General features: G+C 35.3%; 2 protein-coding genes across 3 annotated transcripts in view; both read right to left on the bottom strand.

The window, feature by feature from the left end:
* Positions 1 to 7,628: 7,628 nt before the first annotated feature.
* The window catches only part of LOC138323319 (uncharacterized), a 51,608-nt gene continuing 37,731 nt past the window's right edge, over positions 7,629 to 21,505 (bottom strand). The window contains exons 2-5 of one of the 2 annotated variants that reach the window (XM_069267846.1): positions 14,881 to 15,024; positions 14,066 to 14,305; positions 13,034 to 13,448; positions 7,629 to 12,195 (exon numbers count right to left, since the gene is read on the bottom strand). In XM_069267846.1, the coding sequence (XP_069123947.1) occupies positions 10,870 to 12,195; positions 13,034 to 13,448; positions 14,066 to 14,274 (1,950 nt within the window). In that variant the 5' untranslated portion in view covers positions 14,275 to 14,305; positions 14,881 to 15,024 and the 3' untranslated portion in view covers positions 7,629 to 10,869. Of the gene's footprint in view, positions 12,196 to 13,033; positions 13,449 to 14,065; positions 14,306 to 14,430; positions 14,515 to 14,880; positions 15,025 to 21,505 lie in introns of those variants that run through there. The other variant, XM_069267847.1, reaches the window with a different exon arrangement.
* On the bottom strand, positions 16,774 to 20,882 carry LOC138323318 (uncharacterized). Its single transcript, XM_069267845.1, has 2 exons — positions 20,751 to 20,882; positions 16,774 to 19,570 (listed from the first exon to the last, which is right to left on the bottom strand). The coding sequence occupies exon 2, from the start codon at positions 19,563 to 19,565 to the stop codon at positions 17,655 to 17,657; it is 1,911 nt and encodes a 636-aa protein (XP_069123946.1). The 5' UTR covers positions 19,566 to 19,570; positions 20,751 to 20,882; the 3' UTR covers positions 16,774 to 17,654.

Raw genomic sequence — 21,505 nt, 5'->3', positions numbered from 1 at the left:
ATGACAAGCGGACGACTATATTCTTGTGCTTCCCATTTAGAATATCCGTTTGTTAACAGAAATGCTTGGGTCATATAGTTTTCTGAGATAACGTTTTGTTTTATATAGTGATATGCAAATAGTTTGTAAAAAATTACATTCTGCACTAGTGTTTTAGTTTATTTGATTTTCCAGTTTGTAGTAGTTACGGAATATCCCGATTGCAACTTGTACATATTTCAGCTCACAAGTAGAGTGAAACGTATAAGTTAACCCTAGTTGTACACATTTCAGCTCACAAGAAGAAGGTATTGGTACCCCCTTTGCCTGTAGCGTTTCAGTTTGGGTAAAGCTCTCCAACGTTTAACTGTGCGACAGTTGCGTTTTAGTTTGGGTATAGCTTTCCAACGTTTAACTGAGCGACAGTAGCGTTTCAGTTTGGGTATAGTTCTCAAACGTTTAACTGTGCGACAGTAGCGTTTTAGTTTGGGTATAGCTCTCAAACGTTTAACTGTGCGACAGTAGCGTTTCAGTTTGGGTATAGCTCTCAAACGTTTAACTGTGCGACAGTAGCGTTTCAGTTTGGGTATAGCTCTCAAACGTTTAACTGTGCGACAATAGCGTTTTAGTTTGGGTATAGCTCTCAAACGTTAAACTCTGCGACAGTAGCGTTTCAGTTTGATTAAAACTCTCAAACGTTAACTCAAACAGATCTGATAGAAATTATATAGTTATGGAACATCCAGAATGCCGTAATACCATTTTAAGGCGTTTTAGGTGTCTAGTTAAAAAAAATGGCAAAAATCATGCTCTACATGGTATTATTCTCTTTATTTCCTCCAATTTGACTGTACGATAGTAGCGTTTCAGTTTGAGTAAAACTCTCAAACGTTAACCTTTTATCACAATGCAGAATTTCTGAGATCACACCTCAAGGAGAATAACATGGAGAAACCTTGGCGGATTTAATCACCTTTTGTGTTCCTTTGGTCTGTTCACTAAATTCACAACACCTCTGATTTTACGAGACATGTTGGTATCGCGGATAAACATAATGGTCTAGAAATAGATATTGCTGAGAAGGATAAAAAATACAAATGTTTGTTTTACGTAATGTTGTTTTTCTTATTTCGTTCTTTAGTTTAGTGTTCCTGTTTACTTTTGGATTAGACTGTAGTATAAAGCTCGTATGATACAGTTCAGTTCAGTTCTGTTCTTTATTACTTTAAACCAATTGGTTTATCAATTCAGTGCATAAACAATACAATATGTACAGACACACAGCACACTCGCAGCGTACACGTATGTATAGTGTAGAGAGACATCTCACATTACGATATATTTACATTCGTCACATTTATTTTCTAACTTTCATATCATATTTTCATCCATTTTTAACATATACCATTAATATGATATTGTCACACAACAATCTTTAACACACTCATATTACATTTATACATTACTTACAGAAAAAAAAATGTTTTTTTTTTATTATTGTACTCATATTATATCTCTATTTTACTCACAATATATTCATTTATAATCCTATGTTACATTTGAACGTTACATATCCAACAATGTTCTTACATTACATCTACATGTTACTCATCTTGCATTCAATAACCAGCGCACGTTACATTGATACGTTGCATGGTATTAACTATATATTATAATACATTAGACGTTACTAGCACATTATATTAATATTATTTCATGTTATATCATTCTGACGTTACATTACGTATACATGATCTTGTTCGCATAATATTCAGCTGATATTACATTTACCTTACTCAAATTACATTATTAGTATTTTCACATATAAATGTAACATTACGTTCTATATTATTAACACATTAATTTAATCATTCAAATAAAACCTTCAACCACGGCATTGATAGTACATGTACGTTAGTATTAATACGGTATGCCATTATTTCATGCTAAACTTTCTCTCTTTTTCTCACTTACTTCTTATATTTTTAAAGCTTTCGCATTTAATGATAAAATAATATTCATTCTCGATATCCCCGCTATTGCATGATGTACAGATTCGACGACTTCTATCTGTATTGTTATAACGACCTCTCTCGATATTCAACTCCTGTGACGACATACGAATTTTTGATATTTCTTTAAAATTTTGAGTCCCTATAGATTTAGTTAAATATTTCTGTAGACCAAAACCTTCGCTAAAATATTTGTGCAATGAGCACTTAGAAGAGTCTTGTTGGAATATATAATACATTCTACATTTGATGATATCAATATCTTTATCAATTATTTTATAACCTAACCCCATTCTGTATAATTCATCTCTGACACTATCCAACCAATCACTCCCCTTTTCAAGCATTTCTTGATAGATAGCACTTAAAATACAGTTATTTAAGTCTTTAATTTAACCCAATATTTAAAAATTCTTAATTTTCTCACAATAGCCATCGGTAATCTGCCTAATTCTTGATATACCATACAATTTGCTGTACTTTTCCTAACTCCTAATAATCGTTTGCAAAAACTCAAGTGCAATTTTTCTATACTTGGTGCTTTGTGAAACCCCCATACTTCACTACTGTAATTTAAAATACTAGCAACATAGGTGTCAAATACATGAAGTTGTGTTTCAATGTTAAAAAAGTATTTACAGTTAAGTTCCATTTTTCGGTGTAAGTAGAAAGTGAATCTATCAGTAAACCCTCTGCAATTTCGGATAAAAGTACCATGTCGTCTGCGTACATCAATAGAAATAGATCAAGTGTTTGCAATTCGATAGACAGACAGTCACCTGTTAAAAAACTCATATCACAAGCACAATACATGTATGTGGATCCTACACTTTGACCTTTCCTGTCCCCTCAAGCACTTTTTTTCACAACACATGTATGTGGATGAAGACAGTGGTTTGTATGTAAGGTTGAAGATCTAGAGGTTGACGAGGATGGTAGTACTGTGCATAGCAATAAGGAAAGAAATTGTGTATTGCATGAGAAACTAAATAAAGATAAGTTATAAAAATGTTGAATAATATGAGTACTGGCATGTGAAGGTGCATGTTAAAAGTGTGTTAAATGGCACGTGAACATATATAATATTGACTTGGACCTTACTGCCCAAAGTCATAAACAGGAAAGTCATAAACAGGATTTTCTTACATTAGACGTTTTATATTACAGTTTTACAACGACCTGTTTATCCATAAACGGTGTTAATAGCTAAGGTGTAGAGTGGGCGGCTGAATTTACATAGTGACATTTTTTCAAGTGCGTGGGTAAGAAAAAAAGAAATAAATTCTCTCCTCGGTGTCTAATTAATTATTGTCAAAATGTTGTTAATTAAAGTGAATAAAAGCCTAAAAGAGATTAAATGACAAGTTGACATAATTTAGTGAGTCATTCAGAATAACATCTTAAAGAAACCCTCTACCGTTTAAACAAAAAGGTGTTTAATAGTTGTATGTTTGCCGCCTTGGAATTGAGTAGAGAGTGCGAGTTTAGGATGGTTTTGAGCGGTACTTATAAATCGTACTATGTTAATCGTTTGCTAACAGGAGACTAGACTTACATAGAGATAATAGTTCACAGTCCTCTTCGTACAGCAAATCGCGGAACTGAACCATTCTCACTAATGAGGTCACAAAATAAACACCAGAAGATAACAAATCCAATACAAAAGTTATTTAGGCCAATGCAATCCGAAATACCAACATCCCCCTTGGGAAAATTTCCGAGATATGGACAGTGGATTTCTGGTATTGCATGGTGTCATATCTGTATGTCCCCCATTAATAAAACAACACTATTTGTAAATATCATATCAATAAGTCCTATTGACGTTTCTATTGAATCATGTATCGATAAATGCACACAATGCAAAGATTCTGGAGCAAGAATGCGACAACCAATATCTAGGATGCAGAAATAATATGTAGGCGAATTATTTCCCTTGACTCCAATCCGGGATTAAAAACCAGAAGATAAAAATCGAAAAGCTAAACTTTTAACCGATTTTTTAACTAGACCCTTAAAACGTCTAATAATCTATGGATACTCCAGTGGGTCCAAATGATATATATAAAGTGTAGCTAATTCTCAGATCCCTGTGTCCACGATGTATGTTACTATAAATGCTATAATGTGCTGAGTATTGTATTTACAGATAGAGTTTGTATTGTAGTAACACGTACCACTGTAGAGCACCAACACCACAAAAGCTGCAATGGGATATCTATAGACACTAGGGAACCACTGTTTCATCAACATCAAACAAACCTTTTTACATTAAGTAACCAGTTTTCTCTTTTTAATCTTGCTTTATGTGTTTCCTGTGTAAACGATCGATAGGAAAATCCTGTCGTGTTTTTGGAGGAATCACACAGCCAAATTAGTTATACCATCAATTTTACCGAAGCAGGCTCTTAATGTAAATATAAACACTCCTTACTGCTATAATAGTATCCAATGATGACAAAGTATACACAACACAGGTAGACATCGCAGGGATGACAGGATAGATAATTTGTTAACCGAGGTAGATTTCACTATTAGAGTATCCAGGAGTGATATGTGAATGGGGAGACAACTGAGGTAAAAATCACTATTAGAGTTCTTGTATATGACAGGGGAGACAACTGAGTTAGATATTGCATATGCGTATCCAGGGGTTACAGGTGAGACAACCGAGGTATATATCGCTATAAGAGTATCAAGGGGTGATAGGGGAGACAACAGAGGTAGATATCGCTATTAGAGTATCCAGGGATGATAGGGGAGACAGCCGAGGTAGATATCGCTATTGGAGTATCCAGCGGTGACAGGGGAGACAACCGAGGTAGATATTGCTATTAGAGTATCCAGGGGTGGTAGGGGAGACAACCGAGGTAGATATCGCTATTAGAGTATCCAGGAATGATAGGGGAGACAGCCGAGGTAGATATCGCTATTGGAGTATCCGGCGGTGACAGGGGAGACAATCGAGGTAGGTATCGCTATTAGAGTATCCAGGGGTGAAAGGGGATACAACCGAGGTAGATATTGCTATTAGAGTATCCAGGGGTGGTAGGGGAGACAACCGAGGTAGATATCGCTATTAGAGTATCCAGGAATGATAGGGGAGACAGCCGAGGTAGATATCGCTATTGGAGTATCCGGCGGTGACAGGGGGGACAATCGAGGTAGGTATCGCTATTAGAGTATCCAGGGGTGAAAGGGGAGACAAACGATGTAGATATTGCTATTAGAGTATCCAGGGGTGGTAGGGGAGACAACCGAGGTAAATATCGCTATTAGAGTATCCAGGGCTGACAGGGGAGACAATCGAGGTAGGTATCTCTATTAGAGTATCCAGGGGTGAAAGGGGAGACAACCGAGGTAGATATTGTTATTAGAGTATCCAGCGGCGACTGGAGAGACAACTGAGCTAGATATTAATATTAGAGTATCCAGGGAAGACAACCGAGCTAGATATCGTTATTAGAGTATCCAGCGGTGACAGGGGAGACAACCGAGCTAGATGTCGTTAGTAAAGTATCCAGGGGTGAAAGGGGAGACAACCGAGCTAGATATCACTTTATGAGTACCCAGGGATGAAGAGGAGACAATTTCCCACTAATGATCGATTTGTTCTGAGTTTAAATAATACTGGAAAAACCAGGGTGTCACTGTGGTACCAAAAATATTGTTTTTCTTGTTTCGTGTTTTATGGTATTTAATTTAAAGTTTACAAGTGCAACTATTGAAATGTTTGATAAAAGAGAAAGTTTGTGTGCCGATTTGGGAGTAACGATATGATATAATATCTTGGGGCGATAGTTTCATCTTTACTATCAGTCCTATATCGAATTAAAATAAATTTTCATTGACTATCATATAATTACGTGTATTATATACCAACGGCGATTCCCTACGCCATATGAGTCATATCCTCCTGTTCTTTCTGAGTCTAACTCCAGCTGTCGGACAGAAACGTGTCTATAAATTAATAAAGACGTCTGATCCATTTTATCTAGTATTGTACGCCACTGTGATGTGAACAGAACAAAACAATCAATGAACCGTGGAGAGACGAGAATCTAATCTTCTTCCCGTCAATCGGATCAATATTTATAGTCCATCTTAAGTTTTATTAAAGACGATCCAATGTAACATTTCCATGGTAACAGATGGAAACCACAGGTGTGAATTGTAACACCTGGTTGTCTGATAATATTATATTTAAATGTTACCATATCAACTGACACTGCTGTTACCATGGTACACGTGCATTGTAAATAATGTAAAATACAGAGAAACCTTTAACTTCTAGATCTAACTATTTTCTCAAATCATCCTCAGTTTACTGGAGAACTTTTCACTAAATATTCTTTCCAATAATACTAGCGCGTTACGCAGCACACGTGTATCCAGTGTGTAGGTACGTACTACTGGAGAGAAGCCCCGTTAGGTTGTAAATCTTGAAATACTACATGTTTCTTAGATAACCCGAAACATGTTTAACTCTATTTATAGTTCCCGGCTCCGGTAGCGAAGACACTGTATCCTATTACTGATTTATCATACATGTATTTTTACTTTACCAGCTACGAAATAATATTAATGATTCGGATCATGTGACTCTTATAGGTGCATTGCATGCAGATATGTAGATATTTATTTACTTACCAGATGTTTGGATATCTGTATCCCTTCCCAGTTACATTATCTTATTCACTCATGAAGTTGGTATTTTCTATACACGCTGCAGAACGCAAGGGAAGTAACTCAGAAAATAATATGGTATAGGAGCTGGAGGAAAGCGGTGTGCCCGAGAAAAAATAATCTCTAAACACAACTACATTTGTAATCCTCATTGAAGAAGTCATCTACCAAAAGGTTTTTCAATACTTCTTAATTGAAAAAAGTTATATTTCAAATAATATGAAATGTTTAATATCTTATGAACTGGACTCATATGGCTTTCTGATCATAATGGCAGGGATGCTGTGCCATTTGTATCTCTGTAGATGGCAGTGATTTAAGGCCCACTACTTTTCCCGAAACAAAATTTTGAAGTTTCGTGCAAACAAAAATAATTTAAGAAAATTAATATTAATTGCCTAATATGAGATGACAACACCAAACAAAGGCAAGATTCCCTTCGTAATCTATGTTAACAGTGAAGATTCATTTCGCTGTTTTATAGTAAACAAACGAGCGGTAATTAGGACGACGGCGGGAAACATATGACAAAAATTAACATTTAATTTATTTTAATTAAGTGTAGTATATTAACGGTAAGCTCATAACTCATGCGACTCTACAAAATTATTTATCTCGTTTTACATTCCCATTTGAAAAATTAAAAGCCATTTCGAAAAGGTAGTGAGTCTTTAAGAGACAAAGCTAAAACACGTTTACACAAATAAATAAACACAACTATCTGAACTATCGTGAATACAGAATTTTATCTTCAGTCTCATTGAGCCAAGTCATGGAAGACAGATTTATCTCCCTTCCTTCATTAAGAAGCATTCTTTATCATGATCTCTGTATTTTCTATGTGTCTATGTTTTTTTACGATAAAGTTTGTAAATAAAGAAATACTGAACCCATATAGTTGTACGGGGTTATGCTGGATGTGTACAATTTTCGTTTGAAGACAAAGACACAATAAATGATTTTTTTTAGTCTGGTTTTATTTTAAAACGAACATTAGTATTACAAATGCACGCTCGGTTATAACCGGAACAAGGACGTTAAGCCCCCATCAATGAATCAATCAGTATTACAAAGTATTTGTATATCAATTTAATCGTTATGGTACAAAAATAATAACATGCTTAATAAAACACAACAATATCATTATCTATTACGAGAATTGTGATATCACCAAATGAATCCTATCTGTATGGTATCAAAAACACCTGACGTACAATCCTCTTTATAAATATGGAACAAAAATTTTATCAGACCCGGCGATGTAACGACTGTATTCGATGAGGTGGTCTGTGTGGTGTATTTGATAATAATGGTTTTCATAGAGCACTTGTCAGATGGAATCTGTTGAGAGCTTCAAAGAAATGTCTTAAGTCTACTTATCTGTCATACAGATTTGTGATTTTATAACCGATCTATGATAATTTTGAAATCAATATAATGTAAATATTCGTATGAATATACATGTTGTTGCTTAACGAAGTTCAACGTGTTTACTTCAATTATAGAAAATAATTCAGTATGAATTTAAGACGAAGAATTACTGAGTCTCGGAAAAATGAATATAAACGTAAAACACTTGTCAGCATCTATTAACAATTTCAGACAGATTTATAATAAACTTAAAACCTATCTATAGTAATTTTGAAATCTACATTTACTAATGTAAATATTGGTATGATCAAAATCCAGAACATGTCATACTCCATTACTCCAATCAGACTGTGCTTTTAATGTGTTATAACCCAGTGGTATTTAAATATTTTTAATGCTTTATTATTACTTAATTAAGTCATGTGGGTTGCTGAATAGTATACAAAAGATAATATTTCAACACCATAGAACAAAACTCCATGATACTTCACTGTGTTGTATGGAATCAAGAAGAGAAGATGTTTTAGATATATTTTTTACAATTAACTTAATTTCTAAAGTCATACTTCATAAACTTAAATCCTACATATTATCCGAAAATTTAAGTCTTTTCGGATATAAAAAGTAATAGAACACTTGCCAGATCGCATCAATCAATGATTTCAAAGAATAGTATTAATATCTCTGCTTAAATTTCACATTCATTTGATATAATGAATATCTCGAGAATTGAACCCCATCTGTTTTACAAAAACACAGTAAATAATCCAGATGAACAACAGTATATGTACAGATATCTAAAGGTGAAGTTATTGGATGGAGAGGAAATAGTTTTATGATTAACAAAAACATAAACAAAATCGGTTGTAACGTTGTCATTTCAAAAATACAAAACAATAAAATTCAATCTGATTAAAGTCCTTGTTCTTACCCCGTTTTTATTGAACGAAGTGGAAAACAGTATAATGTATTAAGCAAGTTGGATAAAAATAATGAGTAATTAGAAATGTGAAACTTGGACCAGAGGTCAAAATCATGAATAGCAACAACAAATGATATGATGAAGGCTTAACGCAACTCGCTCTATGTTATTATGCATGATCAAACATTTCATGATGGTGAACAATATAAAATATATATATTTTATGTGATTCGTTGCGTAAATATGATTAAAGTCATCATTGATTGCTTTCATTAAATGCTTTGGTAAGACGCGAGAGGAAAAAAAATTACTTCATATTCTTCATAATAAAATGTACATGTCATTATATACATATATATATACTACTAAAATTCAATTATAGACAAAATACAAATATCTGGCATAACATTATCTCACACAGTCAAAAAATCTTTAATACAACGTACAATAAAATGGCAAACATATCGACTCAGCTGACATATTTAGATTCATTAAGGCCGTACTTGGATCTGTACTGGAACAGTGAAGTCACAGTATGTCTCTAAGGATACATTTTCAATTACATAACATATGAACTATATAAATGACAATATATATGATAGAGTACATTTATGTCCCATAGAATTTTTTGTTATGGGGATATAACATAAAACTCTTAATGTTCTCTTATAATCAACCGTGATCTATTCTAAATCTATAAGAGTATCTCTTTAATGTTTGAGGGATTATTTTTCTATGAAATCATTACGCCGTTGTATCAGCCAATCAGAAGCGACGTTACAAACGACAAACTCTATTGGCTGATATTTTAAGTATTTTAAGCCATTGAAAACGCTCGTTACAAGCAAGATTGAATTATTATACAATGTACGATCCAGAGTAAAGAACGAAAACTGAGACAAACAGATATACATTTGTCATTTCAATATATATCGCCTTAATGTAAATAGGAAATTTAGCCGAACACATGCTTAAATCATTGAGAGATTTAAGCTCTCACTTATCTTCTCCTTATAACAACGGAAGTAAGGACCTTGAGGTGTAACTTGATTTACACGGAAAAGTAACATCACCATTTAAGTGCTCTTTATTTACTCTTATGGGAAATTGAAAAACATGCAATGCCAAGCGCTTTAAAAATAAAGACAATCTTCAAGATCAAAATAAGTACTGTCGTCTGCGACTTCTTATGCTAAAATATATAATCGATAATATGACTGAAGGCAAGGCCTTTAAGGAAACCGCCAGATGTTTCAGTAAGCGTTAATTATGCAATGTTAAAAAGTTCATTTTTTGGAAATAACGGAGCCGAATTTTCTATTTATTTTTTAAGAAAGACATTTTTATTTTCTTAACATTTATGCCGTTTTTGGTCAGGTGATTTTATTGTTAGGTCTAATACTTGAACGCTTGCAAATAACACTTAGCTCCTGCCGGATGAAGATTACGTTCGTCGGATCTTAAAAGCGTTTGAATCGCTTGATTATATAATGAGCTGACTTTAAGCATTGCATTCACGCAGATGGGAATTTCTACAGTGGATAAAAAAATGGCGGCCACAAACTGAAGCTGTCAGTGTGTAGGATTGAATTCTGAAGATTGCGTTTTTTCTTATCTTTTCCTTATCTTAGCGTTACCTTAGAAGTGCTTCTAAGGGCACGAAGGGCTGCACCCTTATTAGGTATCAATAATCAAATGTATTTAGTTTTCAGTACTCCAAATAATCTGTGAGATTATTCCTTAAATATCTCCTTATAGAATGTCGCTGATTTTTTTCTACACACTCAACCAGAATATATGTTACACTACTAACACATTACTTCAGAGTTTTTGTAAACGTATCTATTTGTGTGGGTTTCAGGACATCACCGGAGAAGCATTTTTTTTTATTGTAGAAAACTATAACTTCACGCCTCTAACCGCGTCAGCATCATATCCGATTCGGATCACATTCCGCAAACGATTCGAGTCACGATCACGAGTTTTATTCAAACTTTCATAACTTGCACAACGAGATCCATTTTTAATGGGTGGATCAATGTAAGGGGAAGAAAGAAAGTCCGTCGATCTAGCCAATATTCTGTCTTTTTGAAGGTTTCCAAAGGAACCCGTGTTGACATAGTGATGTCCAGTACTGACGGGACCTCCATGGATGACATATGGCCGATCATCAGGGAAATGTTCTCTGACTGGAGACCTGACGATCGCAGATTTGCTTGGTGCTCTAACCTGCCGAATTTTCATTGGCTCTCTACCCAGAGAGTTAGGTTTCCTTGGCACATTGCTGTTGAGATCGCGACCACGAACAGGGTATCCACTATTGCTCATACTACGAATATTTAACGGGATGCTGCCGCTCCTTACACCTAAACCACTGGTTGGATGCCCGCTCATCAGGTGATGTTCTTTATCCGTGACTTCACGGCCATGCCCATTTTGAGATCGGCCGTTTTTCGTGTTCCTACCCTCCCTGTAATAACGGTCCCGAAACACTGACTGATCATCGTAGTCGCCGTGTATGATCTCATTGTCAGCTGCGTATGAACCATTCTTTTTCAGCATGATGTCAGTTGAGGCGTAGTGAATGGGATCATCATGGTTCTCCATCTCGGCAGCTTTCTTTGCCCGACGCTTACGCGAACAACATGGAAGATGAACACAGAGAATGCCAAGGCGATACGTCAACAGTAGGACGACGATAATATTCTTTAGTACGAAAAACGCTAAGCTGTATGTCAGTAACTCAAGGTAAAATATGATGAAAAGCCTGAGACCCAAGAACGGCCCATCTTGTAAAAACAGCCCGGCAATGGTGGCAAAGATTTCTGGGCCGGAGTCGCCACACCCGGCACAAGTACAGCAGTTATTCTTACCTTTCTCAGCCTTTGTTATTTTTCTTAGCGAATTGGCTGCTCGTCTGTTCATCACAACTGGAATAAACTGAATAAAGCTAACGGACCAAATCGCCAAGATGGCGTAGGTTATCATCGCGTTCCCTCTTATCAAATCTTCATCGAACAGTGCAAATAACTCCATAATATCTGATGCCATTGCCAGATAATCAATAAGGAGATCCGAAAGTTCTTCTCGGGTTACCCTTCCTCTGGGCAAGAGCCACCGACCAATCACAATCAAGTATACCAGTGACTCCTCCACTATCATGACCCACGTGTCGGCGCTGAAACTATCTAGAAGATTTTCAATGTTGGCAATAATTCCGCCTTTCTGGAAAAAATGATATGAAATGACCAGAATATAATTTATATTATATTATTAGTTTGTTTGAAACTTATACGGTCGCCAGACACAAAACTCTCGATCCTCGCTGCGGTGGTAAAGTGCAATTGTTCACATATTTATGTTTAAATCACCATACTATAGTCAGTTTTGGGTGTCTAATGATATTAGTTGATTGAATACATGTATATAAAAAATGTTCTGGGAGATCATAATAATAAAGCGTTGTCTAAGTAGTCCTTTCAGACACCACGAAGAAACTGTTCAGTCTTTCTGTTGACCTAAATCTGTAGTGTTCCTTACAATGCCATGTTAAGCTTGCGCTGAGAAACTGCTGTTGATGTGCGACCTGTACGCTTTAATTTGTATAGTAAATCCTGTTCAAATTAAGTATGAATTCAATGCATTCATCGGCCATCTAGGGCGTATTGATGAATTATGGACTCAAAATGAGACGCCATAGAAAACAGATTATTACAAGAGTAGCGTAATTGTAAGGCTTCATCCAATGTACTTGACAAAAACATTATTGTACGGTTTTCTATGACAATTAACAAATACTGAGGATAAAAAACGATGTATAAAAATCATAAAGCAAGTTCTATTGAAAAGGAACTTAAATGTCAAAGGATAAACGATATTGAGAAATAAAGTACAGCTAATTTACTTACATTCTGGTGAAACATTGCACAATAATGTCACATATCGGTTTATCTGGTACCACAAACTATTAGTGTAGTATATGTTAGTAGATATATCTTCATTAGCGTAAATAAAATAGATAAAAATAACTATTAGAAATAGGTTTCAAAAACACATATCTTACCGTTGTTGTTGTCATAGCAACAGTAGATGTGATCATGTCAGTGATGTTGCTAGGCAGCGTAGTGGTTGTCATGGAAACATTAGAAAATTCGGAATTATTTAGCGTTGAAGTAGCCATGGTAACGTTAAGGGTATCAGAGATGTTGGATGCTGTAATGGTCATGGTAACGTTCAAAACGTCCGACAAGGTGATTGTAGTATTTGCCATGCTGCTCTGCGTACTGGTAATATCAGTTGTGAATATTTGGGTTGTAGCACTGGTTGTAGTTTGGACAGTTGTAGGAGTCAAGGTGACATTGGCAGTGCTAGTTGTCAAAGATGTCTGGCTTCTCATATATCTGTTCATCTGGGATATCTCCAGTAGCCATATAGACGGTATGGTGATGATGAGATAGATAGCGAAACAAGGACATAGCCTGCAATCAATAGGGTATACGGTACATCCCTCAGTCCAACATACGGTTCATCATACGTTTTTGCATTTCATTTCATTTCATTTCAACTAATTTTATTGAAAAAATTAATAGGATAGGGAACGGGCTTAGATTATGTAAGCTCTTGCCTGACCAGAGATTATCGAAGAACATTAGCTCCGCCGCCGACATTGTATCATGATATTCAACATTTGAACAATATATAGATTTGAAGACATCGCCTTTCCTGGTTTCATTACAACCATTGATGGGCGTCAAATGACGATGTACTACTTTAAAGACATTCTAAACTTATATCAAGGATGTATATGAGTTTGTGCACAACTTAGAATGTTATATTGCTCATGTAATTGTTTCCATATTAATTTGCATACAATAAATATCACGATAAAGCGATGTTGTATTTCACTTTACAGAAAATAACTTGCAAGAAGTTATAAGTAAAAAGGTAATCTAAGCTACTTCCATTTCATTTGTATAAATACTTGTTGCACGCTTATTCCTTAACGGACCCAAGTAATGGTTTAATAACAAGTAAAAAAAAATATTTGAATGTGATATACAGGATACGTAAAAACTAATATCAGCTTTAGCCTTACCATCTCCACTCGATGCCCTTGTTTACCCGAACGGTGATGTATCCCTCCAAACCAACCAACAGCACCCCTAGTGACATTAACCAATAGTGAAGGTCATCCCAGGCCAAGGTCACTCGCCATGTCGCCAGTACAGCATGGAACACGAGCAGAAGTCGCACGAAAATTGCCATGGCAACAGTAGATAGATGAGCTTTTGCCTTGTCCTCCATCTTTAGTCAAGATTTAAATGTAGACACAGATCTGTAAAATGAGTGAAAGGTTTAGTTATATCTACAGAAACAGTTTTGTTTAGGTTGGTGACACATTCACTTAATCTACTTTACAATGTAACTCCTTATTGATGTTCAATAGAGTGACAAATCTACCGAAGTTGCCCGTTGAGAAGACAGTTGCGTGAAGAGAAAGGTCCTCTGGTACCTTTGTGGACAAGTCCTCTTGTGCATAACAAATGTGATAAAGTAAAATTAAATTAATGTCATGGTTTAGAACACAAATGTAAAAACAACTTCATCAAGCCATATTTGTGTCAAATGTGATATCAGATATGGTTTAGGATTGTCCCCTGCAATAGCACATCAACATTGTAGAATATCATGTAACATTGTCATTAGTATAATGTTCTATTAAAATATATATCCAAGTTTCACGAAACTTTAAAAAGTCGTATTACTTACATACATAATAGAACGTAGAAGACAGATCAATTTTTAGCAAAATAAAAGTGATACATAATGAATACAAATGTTATCATTTTAGGGAGATTTTTACCCTCCCACGCCTGTACTATATCTCACGCCCCCTCATTGGTTACCTACCGAGTGTCCTTGTCTTAGGCCTCAGAAAAGTATACCTAATGGTGAGATCCCCCACTGGTCCTGTCCCTCCCTGAAGGTAACTGGTATTACAGGAACTACGACAGCTTATTTACCCAACACCTCCAGTCACCCATGGACCAGGGTCTGAAAGAAAGGAGAACTCAGTTTATATACCCAGACTGCGCTTCACAAAAAAACTGCATGCATGTATTAGTATGAAGTATAATATATTTGCTTCATATTTTTTGTTCTGTACTCTTTACTCGCCGATGAAACGGATTAAAACCTGTTCTGAATAAATGCAGTCTTTAAAAGAAATGGATAAAGCTATTTAATATTTTTGCATCATTTAAATGGTCTAGAAATTAAAGTGGGGGTGAAATATGCATTATGTGTTCCATACTTTTGTTTATGATGCTTTTGTAATAAGGACAGGTAAAACTCCTCTTCGTACATTATACACACCCGAACTTTTAACATTCGTTTAGTGTGAATGGAGTGTTTGCATGTCAAGACGACATAAAGGGTTCCCGTAACATAACCGGTTAAGGATGTGCATTATCCATTACTTTTCAAAACATACAATATAAAAATACAGACGCAAAATTAAGTCGTGACATTGGAAAACAAGACTTTTATATGTGAATTGCAACGTATATTTATAGTACACTCCACAAAACATTGAAGAATATTTTTTATTTGTTACAATATCACTAGATGGTTTGGTTTCCGGAGATGAGTTTGCATTTATATCTGCGGTTTTCAAACAATGGTTTAATTGTAGATAGGTATTGATTGACGTATTTGCAAGTGTAATGTCTTTCAGAGAAATCTTTCGCTCACAAACTAATGACGTCACAATCGAAACTTTTTCACAAGGGAGATACTTTTGTAACATGCAAAGATGGAATAAGTAATGATATCGTGGTGACAGCAATAGCCATGCTCAAGCAAACGGTGGTTTACAGGGGCTACTAATGTTAGCAGGGGCATCAAAGTGACAACCCTCAGAAGGACTTAACTGTAAAGCACATCTAAAGATGCCAAGTGCGACTTTTAAAATCTCGATTTATAAAATTATTTTACAAAGTGTACACCAGACTTTTCAGCGATTTTAAATATAACCGTCTCGATTGAACATTTTTGTCCTTTTAGAAGTTGTCAGTAATGCTAAGGGCAAAATAGTACTATTAGTGACAAAACCGAAAGTTAAAATGAATCCGAGAAGATGGTAAATTAGTACATGTGATGGTGCAAAGCACATGATAAAAGGTTTTGGTATTTATAAGAGCTGTAATGAAGAGTTTTCATAAAAGTTAATTGTTAACTAGACGAAATATCTTTGTAGAAATATTTATGAAATATCAATAAATGACTTCACCGCTGAATAAGGAAAAAAAAGGATAAATCCGATGCAAAATATGTGCACACATCGAAATGAAGGCATAATATGAAATCAAGATGGAAACATTTTAGTTTGATACTCCAGAACAGCTTTTCTGACGTGATACACAAGGCCATGTATGACATACAACCTTAGACCTCTACCATGTAATTGTGTTAACTCATTGTTAAAAAAAATGATTGACTGTCAATAAGTCACATATAAATATAAATCTAATTCTGAATCAGTATTATCTTGCTACATTACTGATATCAAATTGTCGTATTTGACAAAGTTATTTTTATATAAATAAGGATTTTTGCTCTTTTATTTAACGGAGGTTTTCATTAATGCTCCCATTGTGTTGATGTTGGCGAAGGCGATATGGCTGGGTGTTTAATGTGCGTGAGTTAAGACATATGTAGTTGAGTGTATTTTTCTCTTGAAGCTCCAGTTTTGTTCACCCAAGAGATCTTAATCGGCTCTAGCAATTCACAGGATATAAATCACAGATAAAACAAACTAACTCTCGGTATGTGCTTAATATTTATTAAGTAAAACAAATATTCATATAAAATGTAGTGCTTATTTACAATGTTTCCATAACAATAGATCAAGCAAATTATGCGATTTATTAAAATGATCTTTAGAAATGATTTTTTTAAATGCATTGAATCATTCAAAATTTGTATATCATAACCATAATTCATTTTTGCAAAGATTTGAAGAAAATGAAGAATTTACACACCATCCAAGGAATCTCTTGTCTTAATGATAATATTTATAATGTAACATGTTGATACAATTTGTTTTATAATTGGTTGAAGAAACGGTACTTTTTGCAAATCATAAAACTGATCCATGATGCCAAATCAACTTCAAATCAATAGTCCCTGAATAATTTTGCAACCATGCCAACTTAATAATCATAATAGAAAGGGTGTATAAATGAGACAGAGCTAATTATGTAATACTATGGATAGTAGTATAGATAGTATAGCATACCTGTAAACGCAAGAAAACACAAATGTAACACATTTATAAATCAGTAATCACAATAAGGCTTTGTTCGTCCCTGGAAATCAGTACTAACTATTAGAGCATATAGTTGTCTCCCTTGGGTTATAAACAATGTATTTTATCATCATTGATTACGTCCCCGCCCACAAGTCTAGGTGAAAGCGACATTGCATGATACAATTTTTAAAACATATTGCTGAGAGTTGAAGATGTTCATGTATCGTATGCATTCACCTACAAAATAACATGATGTTAAACTAGTAGGGAATCTTTTACAATTATACCCATATACCCATTATAGGAAATTAAAAGAAAGATTTGATGTCAAATATTGGTTGTTTTTCGGTCTATTCTGTCCTATCTGCCACAATTAATCATCGACAAGCAAAAAAGACGCCAAGTTTTTTATTAATGCTTCTTCCAGACGTTTTCTGTCAGATTCGTCTGACCTCTTCAGAACTAAATCCGCTAGAGCGGAGAAGACATCTTCCTTCAACGACGCCCTTACTTCCGCTGTGTTATTTTCTTTTTCAAGCCTTGTCCTTTCTTCTTGTATACACATTTTTGCAATTTTTAACACCATATTCGGGAAGGTTTGCTTTGAAGCAGATCTTTCGTCTGTTGAAGATACAGATCGTCCGATACTTTCAAACATGTCCAGCACAGAGTTAAAATATGATTCTTCATTTATTTTTTTCTTCATTTCTTTCATCTTGTCCAGTGGTATGTCAATTACATTCACGTCTTCTTCTTCGATCTTTAGAAAGAAGTTATAAAGGTTCCTTCTTGGATCAAAGTAGATCTCCTCTATTTTCTTGACTATTTGTATGCAAAAATCCCTTTTCAACCCGGCGAAAAGGTTACTGGGGAAAAAGTAGTGCTGTAACCAGCCCTCGTGTAGCCGATCTCGCATGTAGTCCAGGAGGTCCCTTAATACATTTAAAATGTCTTCACTGTTCTCTGAGTAGGTTCTTGGGTCTGTGGACTCCAGCATCCAGTACATAGCGGTTTTCCAGTGAAATGTAGTAAGAATGTTTGAATATTCCTGGAGTATGGTTCTTTGGAAGGCTTTGATCATCAGCAGGCATTTCATGTGTCCTGGAGGCATCTCCTTTGCTAGCATTATTTCAGCCAGATTACACGACAGACAGAAATCAACCTCACGTCGCTCATCCTTTACAGCCGGTTTCGCCACGACGAAGAATTGACTTTTAGAAATTGCATCAACTGTTTGTTTCCTCGGCCAAAATCGAACCCTACGTGTCCAGTCAGTTATATATTTTGGTGGTTCAGATAAACGTAGGGCAGGAATGAAGTCCATCATTTTGCCCTTTTTAGCGTATCTGGCACGGACAGATCTCGGTTTATCAGGTTTGACAGGTAAACAACTTGGATCTCCATTGGGAACAAACTTTTCCTCTTTTCTTTGACCTTGTCCAATCGTGTCCCCATCAATAGAATCATCAATGCACTCGCCGCTGATAATGATTTCGCTTTCCTGTTTGCTACACATAAATTCTACTTGTCGTTCACTAGCGAGAGTTTTCAGCAGTGGCCCAAAAGTCCGAAAAAAGTAGCTGTCTGAATTGTCCTTTGATTTGAAGTGTTGGAGTAGTTTTGAGAGAGTCTCCATTACGTGTGCAACACCGTTACTGCTATTCTGAAACACCACGGACTGCTCGACTCGTCTGGCACACTGTTTTCGTAATTCGTCGACAGGTTTTGAACTCTTGAATGTGAATACTTCACTCTGACAATCTATGAAGTCGATAACATTCATCCCTGGTTTAATTTCTGTATTCATCACTAGCCGTGACGTTCCGCACTCTTGATACACCAGAGGTCTGCATAGAAAGTCATGTATACTTTTCAGACGACCGAAGAACAGTGGATCGAGCTTTTTCACCAGTGTCGCAGGGAGGTATTCGCCGTCAATCAGGCATTTTCTGTCTAATTGCTTTAGGGACCTCCCATCAATATGAACAAAACAAGGTAGATCCTCTCTGTATCTCAGAGAGTCCACTGGTATTGTGGCCTCCCCTACCAATAGGAAGTCAAAATCTCCAGGATCTTGCTCGGTTCGGAGTCGTGTTCCATCCTTCGTACTTCCTACCACCATACAGCATTCCTGGCCATTTCCCGCCGACAACATTATGTTGACATATCGACAATAGTCATCCATAAACTTGTAATGTTTCACTTGTCTGGCCATCTTCACCAGCTCGTCCAGCATGATTGACAGTGTCATCTCCATTCTGTCAGGTGGTTTTCCGCAGTTCATGACGACTGAAATTAAATTGTAAAGATATCTATATCAATGTCAGACATTTGAATCGGTAATTCATCTGTTACAGATGGGACAATAGCGATAATTAAATACGTAAGGTTAAAAGATGTTGTTAATTTATGTTACGATAAATGTCGAAATATAGATATATAGATATACTGATATTGTCTTAATTTTAATTTTAGTTTGAAATATTGATTAAAATCATACCCCTAAAGTATACATAGTGTATTATGCTTGTGAATAGTCTGACAAGATGTATGGAGGGCGATTAGTCATCGCAAAATAACCCACCATATTTGCAATGTATTTCCTATTCGTATTATCTATCGTAATCATGTAATGATTGCCTGTTTAGCTATAAATATAAATTCATAGCCGGATATTTTTTCACGGACGACCACACGTGTCAAATCATTATATACATGTATAGAGTATCAGCCTCCGTATCAAATGGTGAATACTTCCTTGTACAAGTTATCGGGTCAAGAGTCTTTAGTGGGGATGTATCCACTCTTCATGGCGTTCACCAGGAGTGATACCGCCATGCATGTTTTGTTTACATGCCGAAATCAAATAATGTTTAGTGAAATAAAATAATAATAGAGTATTCGGTACAAAATGTTTAAATTTATATGTTCTTCTAAAATGGTGTGAAGGCATTAAGCTCATAAATTCAATACTGTGGGTAGTAAATCATATCAGATTGTTTTATGTCTTTGTTCCTAGAATTGAGGAAATGGCGGAAATTGTGATAGTCAAAATATTTCATTAAATATTGTGGAATTTACCTAAAAGTAGTTGCCTTAATTGAAAACAATAAACACGAGTCCTGTTATTTTTTCTGTAAGACTTGACCGATGAAGTCGAAGTGAAATAATAGAAATATCACCCAGTGCCACGATAATTTAATGGAATGATGTCCCTAATATATCAATTGAATACATATGTCTTTGTTCTTAATAGCATTGCTTACTAAAATTTACTTGGGATCATATTTTTTAAATAATAATTCACTATAATAATCATTGTATTTCTTCCTGACCACACATATGATTGTGGTCTTTTATGTGGTTTATATGTATCTAACATCGATAATATCTAATAAAAACAAAATGGGTAAAAATCCTCAAATATTTCTCGATGCGACTCTAGAGTGATATTGATCAGAATACTTACAAGGCAGTTGTGCTGGGTCCAACTGATATCTGATTACGGCCTGTCATCCTCCCCCAGACGTATATGTATTCTTGAGTGTTTTCCGTCTGGTATTTCCATATTAACCTTACGTTGAATTACCACGGAGTCATAATATATATCGGATGTTCACAGAGAGGTTTTTATGAATCATATCCAATAACAGTTCAGCATTTTTAAAATATGATTTCTTTAATTGCCCATTTAAACTTCTTTAATGTACGTGTGCGTGCTTATTAACCTAAATGAAGTGTTCTCTTTTGAACGTCACGAAATCTTTAAACAGATATCACAATCCATGGGAAAATTGATGCAATGGTCATTTTCTGCTTGTGATTTCTTCATATTTCATTGCAAAGTTGTAGCATATTGACCCAAATGAGGTATCCTCACTTTATAACGCATTGATCTAAATGATGTATACTCTTTTAAGCATCAGGAAACCTTTTACAAAACTTACATGCTCTGTGATGTCATAGTGATGTACATATTTATTGTAAAATTGTATTGTTGGTATCGTTTGGTGACTCTGGTAATAACGTAAGCTTGGTCATACGTTTTAGGTCCGTCGCCACTTACTGATATATCATGTTAGGTATTGTATATTATAACTTGTAAGACTCTTTCCTATTCTTCCAAAGATGATGCAAAAAATTTCTATTTTGTGATCCAATCCTTTCTATCCTGTTATGATATTATTATAGCTTGTCGTACCGACCAGCTCCAGTTACATTTGT

Source organism: Argopecten irradians, chromosome 5, assembly GCF_041381155.1.
Source record: "Argopecten irradians isolate NY chromosome 5, Ai_NY, whole genome shotgun sequence".
NCBI lineage: Eukaryota > Metazoa > Mollusca > Bivalvia > Pectinida > Pectinidae > Argopecten > Argopecten irradians.
Note: the sequence above shows the minus strand (reverse complement) of the source record. Positions and strands in the feature narration are given on the sequence as shown.

Bases quoted from the DNA above. Each gene is read 5' to 3' on its own strand.
- LOC138323318 (XM_069267845.1), bottom strand. From the start codon at position 19,565: ATGAACTGCGGAAAACCACCTGACAGAATGGAGATGACACTGTCAATC.